The sequence below is a fragment of the Caenorhabditis elegans genome, chromosome X (assembly GCF_000002985.6).
Source record: "Caenorhabditis elegans chromosome X".
In the NCBI taxonomy this organism is placed as follows: Eukaryota; Metazoa; Nematoda; class Chromadorea; order Rhabditida; family Rhabditidae; genus Caenorhabditis; species Caenorhabditis elegans.
The window spans coordinates 8,753,609-8,767,772 of NC_003284.9; the positions used below are offsets into that span (position 1 = coordinate 8,753,609).

The 14,164-nt window shown below is 34.3% G+C and overlaps 2 protein-coding genes, 1 long non-coding RNA gene and 1 other non-coding gene across 4 annotated transcripts; 2 read left to right on the forward strand and 2 right to left on the reverse strand.

Moving 5' to 3' along the window:
- The first annotated feature begins 243 nt into the window (after window positions 1-243).
- linc-88 lies at window positions 244-609 on the forward strand. The gene has a single exon (NR_102195.1). It is a non-coding gene; the product is annotated as a long non-coding RNA linc-88 (long non-coding RNA).
- A 343-nt stretch (window positions 610-952) lies between these two features.
- M02D8.5 (CUB_2 domain-containing protein) lies at window positions 953-7,989 on the reverse strand. The gene is made up of 18 exons (NM_077083.5): window positions 7,817-7,989; window positions 7,066-7,182; window positions 6,870-7,009; window positions 6,514-6,760; window positions 6,333-6,463; window positions 6,123-6,287; window positions 5,742-5,806; window positions 5,574-5,697; window positions 5,151-5,528; window positions 4,979-5,100; window positions 4,532-4,623; window positions 4,230-4,464; window positions 3,164-3,285; window positions 3,015-3,118; window positions 2,859-2,968; window positions 2,706-2,818; window positions 1,237-1,352; window positions 953-1,169 (listed from the first exon to the last, which is right to left on the reverse strand). The coding sequence occupies exons 1-18, from the start codon at window positions 7,942-7,944 to the stop codon at window positions 1,081-1,083; spliced, it is 2,598 nt and encodes an 865-aa protein (NP_509484.3). The 5' UTR covers window positions 7,945-7,989; the 3' UTR covers window positions 953-1,080.
- Window positions 7,990-10,298: 2,309 nt separating this feature from the next.
- On the forward strand, window positions 10,299-12,672 carry zig-12 (Ig-like domain-containing protein). The gene is made up of 5 exons (NM_077084.7): window positions 10,299-10,366; window positions 10,413-10,547; window positions 11,329-11,419; window positions 11,467-11,579; window positions 12,254-12,672. Exons 1-5 carry the CDS (start codon window positions 10,301-10,303, stop codon window positions 12,440-12,442), a joined length of 594 nt encoding a protein of 197 aa, NP_509485.1. The 5' UTR covers window positions 10,299-10,300; the 3' UTR covers window positions 12,443-12,672.
- On the reverse strand, window positions 11,725-11,870 carry M02D8.10. The gene has a single exon (NR_071752.1). It is a non-coding gene; the product is annotated as an Unclassified non-coding RNA M02D8.10 (non-coding RNA).
- Window positions 12,673-14,164: the final 1,492 nt, after the last annotated feature.

The following is a 14,164-nucleotide window of genomic DNA, read 5'->3' on the forward strand; positions in this document are numbered from 1 at the left end:
CACCTTTACTGCTAGATGCAAGCATTTTTCATTTATTTTTTTATCACTTTAAATGGTCACTGTAACTTTCTGTAGTTTTTCATTCACACCTTGCAATCAAAAATTGTGATTTTAGATTTTTGATTACCTTAATTTCTGTTAGTAAATCAACAACTTTGATAAATAGAGTCTACTCGTGTATCACGTTTCACTGCACTCACCAATTATGTTTCGCCTAAACATTTCTCCTAAACATCAACAATTTTCAGTTACCTGATCCGTCAGGACCACCACTGTCACCTCTACTTAACCTCAAAAACAAAGTCACTCGTGTCAAAACCTCTACGACACGTGTTGCCATCTCTTGAAAATCTGGAAGGAGCGGAATTGTTAGGTGTTTGTTTGGCGGGTGACACAAAAACACCAAGAATCATTAAGGCACGACAATTCCTGCAATTTTTTGGAAATTAAAATCTAAAAGGGGTTTCCCAAACCGAAAATAAGAAATTCTTGTTTTTCTATGTTCTTATATTCTCAAGTAGTATTATAGTTTGATGATTGATTTGGAAAGTATATAAATTGTGTGCTTTGTATTGTTTTTTGTCAAAACTAAATGAATAATTTGATGTTGAACAACACAATTTTCGAAAATGTGAATAAATAGATAATTCTTAAAATTATTAGGTGGGTATAGATATTTAAAACAAAAACGCATAGCAGTTGGACGCCATCTAAAATTACTTTAATAAAGCTGCAATTTTTATCATAGTTCATCTTGCTCTTTCTATATATCACATGATCTAAATATAGTGTTGGCAAAATTGTTCTTCTCGTCGGTTCTTTTTTCCCAGAGTTTATTGTGGTTTCTCTATATCTCTCAATTATTTTCACAGTTTTTCTTGTTCTGTTTCTCTAGAACCCAATGAGTTGATAACACATTTTCCTTCACAATTTCTCTGTTTTCTAAAGATTGTTGACAACTGTGTCTTTTCCATTTTTATTACTCTGGAAAAAAAGATAATATGATATGGAGAGAGGATATTTTTGATTTAGAATGTGATCTCATTGGAAGGGAAGGATTTTGTCCTCTTTTTGTTTCTTTTAGAAAATGAGAGAAATGAATGAGACGGTGAGAAGAACGATAACCGAAATAGACAAACGCATTGGACTTCGAGAACATCGAAGATCAGCTGAAACATTATAGAAAGTAAAAGAAAAGTAAATAAAATCATGTCAAAGATCATCGTATAGGTATACCTCGAGTAATCTTCAGATATAGTCCGTTGTCTGGTCCACCATCAGGAGAAGTGTAGTCAACAAGTAATTTGTTCCCACAAGACGCGTATTTAAGGGATTTTTTGGCATTTGAATAACTGAAAAAATTTCATCAAGGTTAATTTGTGATGTGTGTATAATGCCTCAACGCGTAAAATTGACACATAATTAAAACCCGTGCGCGAGTAGTACACTCGCCGAGTACATGACAAAAGTGACAACACAAAATTCTCACATCGCAATAGCTTGAGATTTTTGTTGTCAATGTGTGCATTGTGCATCCAAAACGCTAATTCTGCGGGGTTTCATATGAACACAACACAAATCGACTGTGTTCAAAGGTCATTGGTCATCAGATTGCTCAATATCCCGTTTGGGTATATTTTCTGATCATTCTTTGTCGGCATCTTAACGCTTTCTAGAAAATTCATTCTATGTTGTTACAGACCGTAAGGATGGATCATTTTCTCATTTACAGAACTGAAAATTATCATTCCTAACTCTAAAGTACAAAAAGAACTCAGCTGTATTCTTATATAGCTAAAAAAAGTTTTGGGGTACAGCTACTACACAAGTACAGTGCTAAAATGCAATTAAAAATGTGGATCTGAAATAACAATACAATAATACTGCAAATGTAGATTTGGAGTTACACGCACATTTTACAGAGCGTTTTATGTATAACTAACTACTAGTTTAACTTGTTTAAGTGTATAAATTCCAATGAGACTTTTATTAAAACATGCCAGATTTTAATAAGAATTTCCTCAAGGTTTGTTGAAACATAGTGTTTACAGAGTAGAGAAAAAACAAGTTCTTTCTTTCCTACCAAATTCTACAAAATTCTAACATGAAACACTTTTTTTTCATTATTTGAATCAAAACAAGTACTTGAATCTGATATTTATGCTAAATTAGTTATTCCCGATAGGGTCCAGATTAAGTATTCTAATGACTACGAAATTCCCACTGATGTCGCTCATTAATTGTAAAGCCACTCGCTTTCCCAGAACAATTTTTCTCCTTATAGATCAACAATTAAATTTCCTAGATCACTTTTTTATAAGTGTGTTTGAATTTAAAAACACACGAAAGCGATAGTTTCTTTGAACATATCTTAAAATGACCAAAGCTCACATGTATTTCTCCGTGACTTTGAGCAGTCACATACTCTCATGTGTTCAATCATTCACTTTAACACCTGAACTATTTATCATTATCTTCAAAGTTTACTTTTGTTGTCGGAAAATGTTGTTTTATGTTTAATCTTTGTTCCGATGAACTCTTTGAAAAACAAAGCAGCTACAACGGAAAGTTCACACATCTAATTTTCCTTAGTATTTTTTGCTCGGTCATCAAACTGTTAACAGACTGATAAACTATTATCGTCTTTCCAGATTTTTCGTATGTTCTCTGGTGATTATGGGAATTGTCAGTGAAAAAGTTTCAACCTTGTCTTTTGCTTGATGTCATCGTAAGAGGACCAGGACAAAGTGCCAGCGCCGCTTCCAGAATCGGCCAAAAATTCACACATCAATCCTGTTTGAACATTTGATTCACCTTCCTGATAAGAAATTTGTATTGCTGAAAGAAAGTTGACTTACCAGTTGCACTGAGAACTGTTGATCTAAGGGAGAAGCGTTATATTTTCTGTAGTCGTCAGAAACCAATACTACTGTTTCACCGGGTTGCATAGTACGAGCAATGATTCCACCTGAAAATAAAATCAATATTAAAGTAGAAAATATATTCAGTCTTACTCGAAATAGCCCATGAATATGACACTGAGCTGATATCAGTTGTTGAATATTGCAATACTAAATAGTTTTTAAACAGATCCTGAGCGATAGGCTCACTTGAATTACTTCAAAAAGAAAAGATATGGTGAATCATACTAAAAGTGACTCACTGCGCTATGCAATCGTCTGAAGAGGTTGTGAGCCCATAAAATATTTTTGAGGAAATGGGTTTTGAAAATGCAATGTTCATGAATGCACCTTGATTATATGAACTGTCAGAAAAATGCAGAACCTGGAAAAATCTTATATTTTTAAAGGAATGTAACTAATTTTTCGAATATGTTTTAGCCCTATATTAAATTTAAATTATAACAGTTGAAGTAAAAGTTTGAAACTGGTTTTACAAATACTTTCACAAAAAAGAATTAAAAAGGATTAAAGGACGATCCGTTCTTCAAGTGCTATGCACTGCGGATCTGGGATTCAGGTACACTGCCTGGTGGTGATCCCACTGGGCTATAATTTAAGCCACGTCCTAGCCGGGGACTGTGGCCGATAATCCAGTCGTGGATTGCTCCACTTCCCAATAGAGGCTGGGTGAACCTAGGGGGTGAGGCCGGCGCAAAAAAGATAAGAAGCAGGCTTATGTCGCCTTAAGGTGAGACAGGTAATCGTTGATAAGTCATGTATGAAATTTCTAGTTTTTTGGTATTATCAAAATATATAAACTGACACGTGAAACGTGGCTTATTTTTTATTTTGTTTTTTATTTAAGCGCCTCCCATTTTTTTTAAATGAACTTAAAAATAAAAATTTTAACGAAAGGTCAGGAATGGGAGGAGCTTAAATAAAAACCAAAATAAAAAATAAGCCACGTTTCACATGTCAGTTTATATATTTTGATAATAAACATACTTGTTTTACTTTTTTGCACTGTAGTTTTAACATACAGAAAATTTTCAAATACTTCTTAAATACAAAAACAATATTCGCTGAAAACCTGCTTATTCCAGTAGGTTCATTTTCAAGAATTGAGTGAATCGGCAATTCATATTTTAAAATAATTTTAACGCTTTTTCAAATCTCAAAAAAACTGTTTATCTCCTAAAGACAGGGTGATAAATTTTGTCATTAGTTTTCCAAATTTTTGAGCAAAAGTTTATAGCGTTCATTATTGCCAGAAAATTATTGCCGTAGTGCATTTAAAAAATTTCGTGACTGGAAATCATGACAAACCTTGTAGCAGTTGTTTCCTCGTAAAGTTATATCACCAGAACTAGTTTTTTGTTCTCTCATGCTGTGAACTAGTGGTCCACATTCTGTTGGTAATTTCAAATCAGTTATCATAGCTTGAAAATCTGTTCCAGGTTGTAAGAACGTTGGATTTCCCCTGACATGTAAAATGGCTTTCTCCGAAGTTGTGGTCAATGACAAAGATGGGCCATTTTCCAAAACGTTAGAGTACAACGCTCTAAAGCACAGATATTAAGTTTTATCTATTTCAATTAAAAAAGTATATTTGACCAGCAATCACTTACTTATTATCAATACGTTTCGCGTCCATTGAGTCGCCATCAAAAATGTCAATAAACACCTGATTCGTGGTTTTTGTAAAGAAGTATATGGAAATCTAAATAACTAATAGTTTTTACGCATTATAAAATATACGGAATCTATTTAAACAATCTTTTACATGTAGTATTCATTATATTGATTGCGGGTTTGATAAATGAATACTTTTCTTAGTTGGAGAAGCTTACATAATTTCATTACATGATAAAGAGCTGCAGTTACAAAGAAATTAAACATAAAACATAATTTTTTGTTTGAAATTGAACATTCGAAATACTTTCTAGCGACTCTTTTGCATAATTATGAACGGATCTATATAACCAATCTCTCGAAAATATCAAGTTTAACATTATATTTTTCACGAACACAATACTGGAAAAATTAGAAACAATTTCAACGGGTTATAAACATACCTGATGTCCTGCTCTTCCAGTAATAACAAATTCGTATGTGTTTCCACTTTTCAATAATAGATTCGAGATATCTTCGAAAAAGAAGGCGTCATTGAATACTATGTTGTTTGTTACAAATTGTTCTGAAAATGAAAAAAATCCTTATATAGCAATAATATGACACATCACTAACTTTTCAACAAATTTAGATTAACAGAAAAACCTCTTCCAATTTGGTCGAGTGGGAATGCTGTCAAACTTTTTGAAATAAATTGAACGTTTACTGGTGAAACGGTAGCCCAAAACGATGTAAAAGCTGCGTAAAAAGGCATCATTTGCACCACAATATGTTGATATGAATCATATACTGTTAAGGAATCTGTCTCGTTGTTGAGACTATAACCTCGCAATGATATGTCAGTGAACTCAAGTTGCAAATCATAAAGATCATCCTGAAACTCAATATTTGATGAACATTCAAGACCAGGACAATAGGAAATTGAATTTGTGTATCCTGGCGACGTCAAAACACTGTTTTTTCCAAGCATCATGTCAGGAGAGCATGTACAATCTTTAAATAAATTAAAATTAACTTTTTTTCAAACAATCCACCTACCAATGTGCTCAAGTGAAGCGTTTAAACCAGTTCCTCCAATTATACCGTCTGATTGAAATAGAAAACTGACTTGTTGGCTTTTTGTGAAAAATAAATTAGAGTATTGAAATCCCTGGTAGATTTGCTGCAAAAATGAGTGCTCCTAATTTAAAAACATGTAAGTTTTACTTCGTATTCCGTAAGACCATCAATAACCATAGTATCACAGCACTTTTCAGATTCGTATTGTATACCTGAAAAATTGCTACCAATTAAACTTTTTACTGCATCGACCGAAGATTTTCCGTCAAAACATAAAAAAATGGGTGACCGAATATAATTGTTTTGAAAATGCAGGTTTAAAAAAAAAAAGTTCTTACCAAAAATTCCATGTATTTTTCAACATTTGGTTATTACAGTTCAATTTCCATTATTTGAAAAAAATGCCCACGCGCCACACTTTTTAAAGTTTTGAATGAAGATCACCAAATGTTTAACAAGCTTTTGAAAACACCAGTTCAAACAATTTTCTCACTTTCATTACCTCGATTTTTCAAAAATCTTACCCACCCAGTGCAAATAAACTATTTGCCGTTGCAACTCTGCTAAAGTTGTAACCACAATTCAAATTGTTGTCATACGAGTTTATACCAAACTGTTTAGTACCAAAGTTTATTGACTGTCCCAAAGCCAAATTAAAATTTCCCATATTATCACATTGTTTCTCAGCGGCTACTGAAAAAGTTCTCTTTCAAATTTATTTGACAGTACTCACCTTACTTTCATAAGACTTTACGAGTATGTAAAATCGTTTTTGAATAAACGAATGGTCTTGATGAGTAATTGAAAATATGGCATTCGCTCCATTTTGAAAATAATACACAACTGGCTCGTCTTCAGTTGCAAATCCGCTGCAAATCAATCCATTGGACACTTCGCTGACAATGACATCAAAACTCACGTGATTTTCACATTTTGCCCGTTGCTTCCGGTGATGAAAAAAGAGTCTTTCTGGTTTTGGTTAGTATAAAAATCATAAACTGCGAACCGAATTCCTTGACGGTTTCCAGATGTGGAAAAGTTTATTGAGCAGCTTGAGAACTCTGTGGTTGGTGAAAGTGGGTAGTTTTGTGAAACGAGGTAATACGTTTCACCAGTTGATAAATCTACTTGATCATTACATTGGAAAAATGATATCGTATTGAGATCTGGAAATTATTTGCAGGCCTTAATAGTTAAGAAAAAAAAATTGGTTTTCAGAAATAAAAAATGTTCATACAACTTTCAGTAGCAATCTTCCGTGCTGGATAAGCTCACCGTATGATATTATTTTTCCTGATATTCCAGAATGCGGAAACCCATCATTTTGTTCTATGGACACCATCGCAATATCAGCAGATCCCGGAACTCGTAAGATTTTCGGAACAAGCCCGTGATCCATAGCGTCTCCACATAAACTGTTGTTCAAAAGATTCCATTATTTTTTTACAAGGAAACACATGTCGGAACATACCTCGAACAGCCGTCATTATTAGTAGGACAAGCTATAACGCAATCGTGTGCACTTGCAAGAAACTGCTCGAAAACAACTGCAACTCCCTGAGTTTCGTTTACAGAGACACTTCGCCGTCTGGAATTGAAAAGAGTAAAACATCAGCGGAACGTTATTTTACGTTTTTCTATTCAAATATAAGCATTCACCAAAAATGGTTTAAACAAACGTGACATTCGAAATTACATTTTGCCTACGCTCACTGTTACAAAAGTATTTCCCACGTTGTCAGTTTTTCAACCATAAACAAATTTTTAGTCCGAGGACATAATCCACAAGTACCGATACTTTTTTATACGTTTTTGAAATATGACCTCTCAAGTTCATTTCGTTCGATGAAAACCATCCGGATCCCCAGGGTTTTGAATTACAAGTTCAGAGAAAATTGTTGTAGACCGTTTTGTTATTCCCCCTGTGAAAAATGTGCTTTGCACTTTACCAACAATCACTCATCAATAACCTAATCACTGGCATCGAACGTGACAAAGTCTCTCCGCAGGAATGTATTTTCAATCGAGACTGCACACCACTATTATCACAAAACGAATAGCTGCTGACTAGAGAAACGGATATCAGTTCCGAAAAATATCTCATCAATTTATGATAATTGATGGACTTTCGCAAAAATGTTTGGTCTATCAAGTTCATGTGGCGGAGGTAGAGGTGTTTTTTGTGTAACTAAGTAATAAGATCTTGTGTTGAAAATACTTACTCTGATAATTGTCCAGTGTATGGTTGTGGAAAATTAGGTGTGGAAAACAAGATACCATCTTGAAAAGCAACTGAGGTCCGGAAAAAAATGATGAAAAATAAAGGAATCAAATTTAGTTTTGTATACATTTGTGTTGCCAGCCAACCACGAACAGTTAAAAAATGACAGTACTGATAGGAAAACCGCACATCGTGTTGATTGAAAATGTTTCTATGCTCACAAACTTTTAACGATTTTTCTCTTTGTTACATTGTTATATTTACTGATGTTTTTTTTTGAATAAGAATTATATTTTTAATTGAATTGTTTAAATTGAATTTTTTGCTCACATTGAAGATAACAAACAATACTTAAATTTCGAAGTTTATTTGAAATTCCATCATTAATTTTTATGATTTTCTGCTTCAGATCTCAAATTCGATGTAGTTTAACGTTGAAACAAAAAATGAAGGATGAGAAAGTGTAAGCCATTAGAAATCCAGATGTCTCAGACGAGTGCGTCATCCAATTATTTTCCAATGGTACCTTTGAAGTGTTGAAGATATGGGAAAAATGAGATCGGCTTCTACCCAGTGACTGGAAGCAACTTAAACAAAGTGCAATCTACAAAATTTCGATCTGAAATTGAAGAAAGAAAAATAAAGCAAACCACAACAAAGTGATTCTTTTCTCTATCTTTTGTATCTCTTGCTCCTACAAAATATTTTTCATGCGAAAATATTTGAATTACACACTTGAAAAATAATTTGAGAAAGGTATTCCCTGACGTACCGAAGTTTCAAATTACACACACTCTCGGCATCTTTATACAATATCACTCTTACTCTTTGAACTCTCTGAAACATAATATTTGATCTTTTGATACATGATTTTCAGATTGAATGTGGAGTTCCACTGCTGAATTACAATATGGAAAACTTACAAGGTGTTGGATAGAAAAAAGTAAGAATGAAAACAGTTTGGTTCATATAAGTTTATTATAAAATAATTTGTTTTTAACTGAAAAATTGTCAGCTTATGTTTTTACCATTTTTGGGATTCATCTCATTTTGAGACCTAGAAAGGCAATATATTTTAATTTTTAACGCGACTGGGGCATTTAAGTGTCCTATATCGTTTTCCACATTGCTCTATTCGGCCAAGTCTGGTAGCTTATTCTCTGGTTTCTTTCTAAATAGGAAATTATGCAGCTTATTGTAAGATGAGGCCAATCAACTAAATTGTTCTTTGACCCAATGCTAAACCTACATAGTTGAATTGCAATGTGGTCATAAAGAACCGCGAAGAATTGACATTATGAACGTACAATGCAGATATCATCAATGAAACCATGCACAATGCGCACGCCGCGATTTGCAAAAATGTGCACATCATGATCGTCCTATTGTGACAGGTCTATAAATCCATTGCTTTCGAGTTGCTCAGTTTCAAAGTGGCATTTTCATTTAACAACTTTTGAAATCCTTAATACTCATACAACAACCAGCGACGTCATTTCCATCCGTTCCCAAATTGCTCATTGATTCCGATTTCAAAATACTCTCAAATATCCTTTGTGAAGCGTGTCTCGTCAACTTTGCCTTCGCCCTGCAGCTCTTCATTGAGAACTTTGTAAAAATTTTGGGATCTTCAACGTCGACGAGAAATGAAGAGTTAGGTGGGAAGTGCCATCCCATCCACCTTTCTCCTCCTCCGCAAAATCTGTGGGCAGCTCCGGGGGGCTCCCGGGACATTCATCTTTCCCATCTTTTTTCGTCGTTTCGTTCTCCGACTAGCGACCAGGAGGCGGAGAAAGAGCTTAGCAGCAGAAGAAGTAGAAATTACAACACCTTCGTGAAACAGAGAAAAAGATAAAGGGAAAATGGGACTCTAACAGCGACCTCTTGGCACTTTTGTCAGTTGGAAACTACAAGCGAGACATCATTTTTCTCCTCTTCATATTTTTTGTTCTCCTCTCAAATTTGTTTTTTTTAAATTTATTCTTGAGTGCTGATCTCAATGCACAAAAAACATGACTAAAATCAACTGTTATATGTACAAAAAACCAGTGATTCAATTTTCGAAGCATTTTTCAACCTTCAACCATTGGTCTTTTTGCCTTTTTCTTTTTTTTCTCAGCATTATAAAGTGTTTTCCCTCAAAATACTGTTGACACATCTTGTCTAGATCTTCTCCAACATTCCCCTACTTGTGCTTGTTCATTGAGAACATAAAACATTGTTTGCTTAGTTCTCCCACCCAAAAGCCACTACGAACTACCGTTCAAGAAGTCTTTCGTCTCCTATTTTCCTGTGAACTCAATGGATAAATGATGGTAAAAACACATTGGCAGATCATTTTTCATTCGCTCTTGGCGGCGCTCTTACCTGATCAGAAAACACGCCCCTCTTTTCTTTTAGTGTGTAAAACTTTAGGTTACCGAGATTCCGTATATTCATGGCTTCGTATTCAATCATAAAACTACAGATTTTAATTTTTTCAGATATGGCACCACCATCAATTTACGGAGAACCAAAAATTAGATCAGAGAACGGGTCGGTGTTCCTTGAGGTACGAATTTGCTTTTCCTTTTGAAAATTGCTAAGTTTTCTTCCAGGTCATCGTCACTGGAGCTGATGTTTCTAAGATTCAGTGGTTTTTCGGACCAGACGAGCTTGAGGAGAACGAGTTCCTGAAGTTCTCAAACAGTGACGAAGGAGGCAACCGCACCAAGTTTGTTGCCGAAATCAAGGTCAGTTTGAGAGCAACTGTTTGCCAAAGCATCTCGTATAAATCACATAAAACGACTCACGAGTCATTTTATGGTCCCATTGCTGCGATGCGCTCTGCAACTGTTGTCTGTATGTGTTTTGATCTGCGTTTAATTGGTTTTTGATGGACTTACCGTAGATTTTGGGCAAAAGTGCGGCAAAAGCAGAATTAGCTGTCGGTCGGGAGGTGAAAAGCAAAACATAACAACGGTTAAGCATTTGATCAAAAGGAAACTCTAAGTACATTCATCATTACAAAATACTTTTTACTTTACTATATTCTTTATTTTTTTCGTATCTCACATTAAATATACATCAATAACGTGAACTGTAATTTTGAAAATTCAGTAAACATTAAAAAAAGCCGTGCAGTTTGAACTTCACATTAGGAACTATAATTGTAAAAGTTACTAATGATAGTAGTAGTTGAAAAACAAACCACATAAGCTACATTACTGGTAAAACGGAAAAGCAACTGAAAAACTGTCCAACGGTCCAAAATGCCGCAGACTGAAAAAAAAAACTGATGTCCGCCGGTGGTCTGTCTCCATGTCAGCCAATAAGCCGATTGTCGACCGCCCCGGTCGCAAATTTCGTTTTTCTAAGCTTAAAAAAAAACTCCGAACACAAAAACGATTTTATCAGCTGCCATTGGGCCGCTTCTGAGCAATCCCGCTTTACCTGTGATAAAAAATAATCGGAATTATGAATTTTAACTGTTAACAAAACACCTTTTTGCTTCTTTAAATCATCATTTTATAGGACTTTGATAAACCACTTGCCGGAGAATACAAAGCCGTCTTTGCCAACGCCGATGGAGAGAACAGCTCTAACTTCACAGTCGCAGCAGGAAGTGAGCTCATTATCAAAAACACTAAAAGCTTACACATACAATTTCAGACGCCCCAGACTTCCATGACAAGCCACATATTGTTCAAAGAGATAACGGAAATGTGATTGTGATTAAGGTCCGCGCAAAGTCCCACCTTGAGATGAAGGCCGAATGGTTCAAGGTATGTCTGTCACCTTACTTTGAATCTTAGGGGAAAAAATTTCCCTGAATTCTTATTCGGTATTTTTCTTGGCATTGCTAAATTCATTTTGGTTGAACCAGAATAGAGCTTCTCGAAGATGGATCGACTGACTGACGTGTCTTTTTTCTTTTGTCTTCTTTCTTCCACCGAAGAAAAAAATGTAGTTGTCCTAATTTCCACATTTATGTTAGTCGAAGTGAACCTCTCCGGCTTTCTCAAGGGGATTCAAAATAGAAAGGCAGAGATGGGTAATGTAAAGAAGTGTGGAAATAAGACAAAAGTTGGGAGGCCTCCTCGTCCGCGCCTTTGGGTTGTGCCGAGACAGATACTTGAGGCTCATGGAGCAGATAGAGCGAAGTTTTGAGTAGTGAACAAAAAAGAGAAATGGCGCAAAAAACTAAAAGCAAAAAGGTTCAATAAACATTAAAAGAATTCACTTGTTGTCTGGTTCAAAATGTAAAATGAAAAATGAAAAATGAACATTTCAATGGGCATGCTTGGAACCAAGTTTGAGTTTTTTTGGAATGCTTTGATAAATAAAATTAACAAACTTGTTTTGGAAAAAATTTTCTGAACGACCGTCTAGTATAAATCATTTTTAAATTAACAGAAAAAAAGTAAATTTCATATTTTTCACTAATTCATTCTTCCAGGATGAAAAACCAGTGAAATTCACTGACCGAGTTAAGGCTGTTGTAAAGAAGGACGATAAGGACAAAGACGGATTCCAATTCCTACTCGAAATCACCGGACCACAAAAAGACGATGAAGCAAAATACAAGTGCGTTGTCAAGAACTCCGAAGGACAAAACCAACAAGCGTTGAACTTGGTTTTCGATTAATTTTATAAATTTTCCCTTGGTTTTTAATTGTCATACAATTCAATTCATAAAGCCTCAAATCAATTTTCATGTTAATCGTTGCTTCTGATTTTCGATTTTGGTAGTTGCACTTTCCGCTTTTTTTTCTTCTGTAACTTTTAACGTTTTGTAGTATTTGTCTTCTCAAAGTAATTTGAACTTTGTGTCCCATGCACATGAATTGGTATCAGCCAAAATAAAAAAGTTTCTTGACACATTGAACATGAGAAGATATACTTGCAAGTACAGAAATCAATATATATATATACAGTGCTGGCCAAAAAGATATCCACTTTCAGTTTTTTGACGATTTCGATATTTTTTCCAATGGGCATAACTTCAAAACTAGGAAAGGTACCAAAAAATTTTCAACTGGTAAAATGTAGCTCGTGATCAGGCCTATGTATTTTTACATGTTGCAATTATTCATCCATCACATGGCAAGTAATAAAGCGGCGGGCATCTCGTGAGTCCGTTTTTGACGATGATTACTAAAACGACTGTAACTCAAGAAACATATTTTTAATGAAAGGTTTGAGAAAGTAACAAAATGTTTATTTAATTTTTCATTGTTTGAACATATCAACTTTGTCCTAAAACCTCCATTTAAAAAAATGTGTGCGCTGAAACTAGTGTCTCATTAGACACTGTTTAGAGGCTTTGTTCAAAAATCAGGTTTCTTGGATTGAAAATCTTTTTCCGACAATTTTTGTGAAGAACTGATGTTGTTATTATATTTGAACTACATATTAACCAATAAACAGAATTCAGAAAAAAAAATCTACTATTTTTGAGACATGAGCTCGAGATTACTCTACACTTCTCTTCTTTAAACTCTCTTGTCTTTTTCAATGGAGGTTTCAGGACGAAGTTAGTATGTTCAAACAATAAAAAATTATATAAACATCGTGTTACTTTCTAAAAACCTTCCATTAAAAATATGTTTCTCGAGTTACAGTCGTTTTAGTAATCATCATCAAAAGCGGACTCACGAGATGTCGGCCGCTTTATCACTTGCCATGTTTTGGGTGAATAATTTAATCATGTAAAAATACATAGGCCTGATCACGAGCTACATTTTACCAGTTGAAACTTTTTTTGATAGCTTTCCTAGTTTTGGAGTTATGCTCAATGGAAAAAATATCGAAATCATCAAAAAACAGAAAGTGGATATCTTTTTGGCCAGCACTGTATATACGTGTCTTTGCTGTAATTCAGTGATGCAGATAGTAGATAGTGCTTTATCATTTTAGTTTTTCAACAATTTTTGTAAACTCTAGTGTTTATCTAACAAAATAAAACCATAGAACAAAATAATATTGAAAATCATCCAACGGGCAAAAGTTTACCTAGTCCAATTTAGACTACTTCAGTTGAAACAACATTTTTGCTATCACTTTGAGAATGCCGCTTTTGAATCTGCAATCTACGTGTGCAAATTTTAATATCTAATTTTATATCAAGTTGAAAACAATCTAATAAGACATAACCCCGAAAATCAAAAAAAAATTGGTAACCGGCTGCCTGTTTTGAATTGAAAATTATTTGATTTTACGGCGAACGGTTCAACATAGATTACACAGTAAAAAATAATTTCAAAATATATATAATTTACTTTAGTAAGACATTATTGTTTTGCGGTTAAATGACCTGTTAAACATTTTAAGGTAAAAAGAGTGTTATATTTTTCCCTCAGCATGCCAA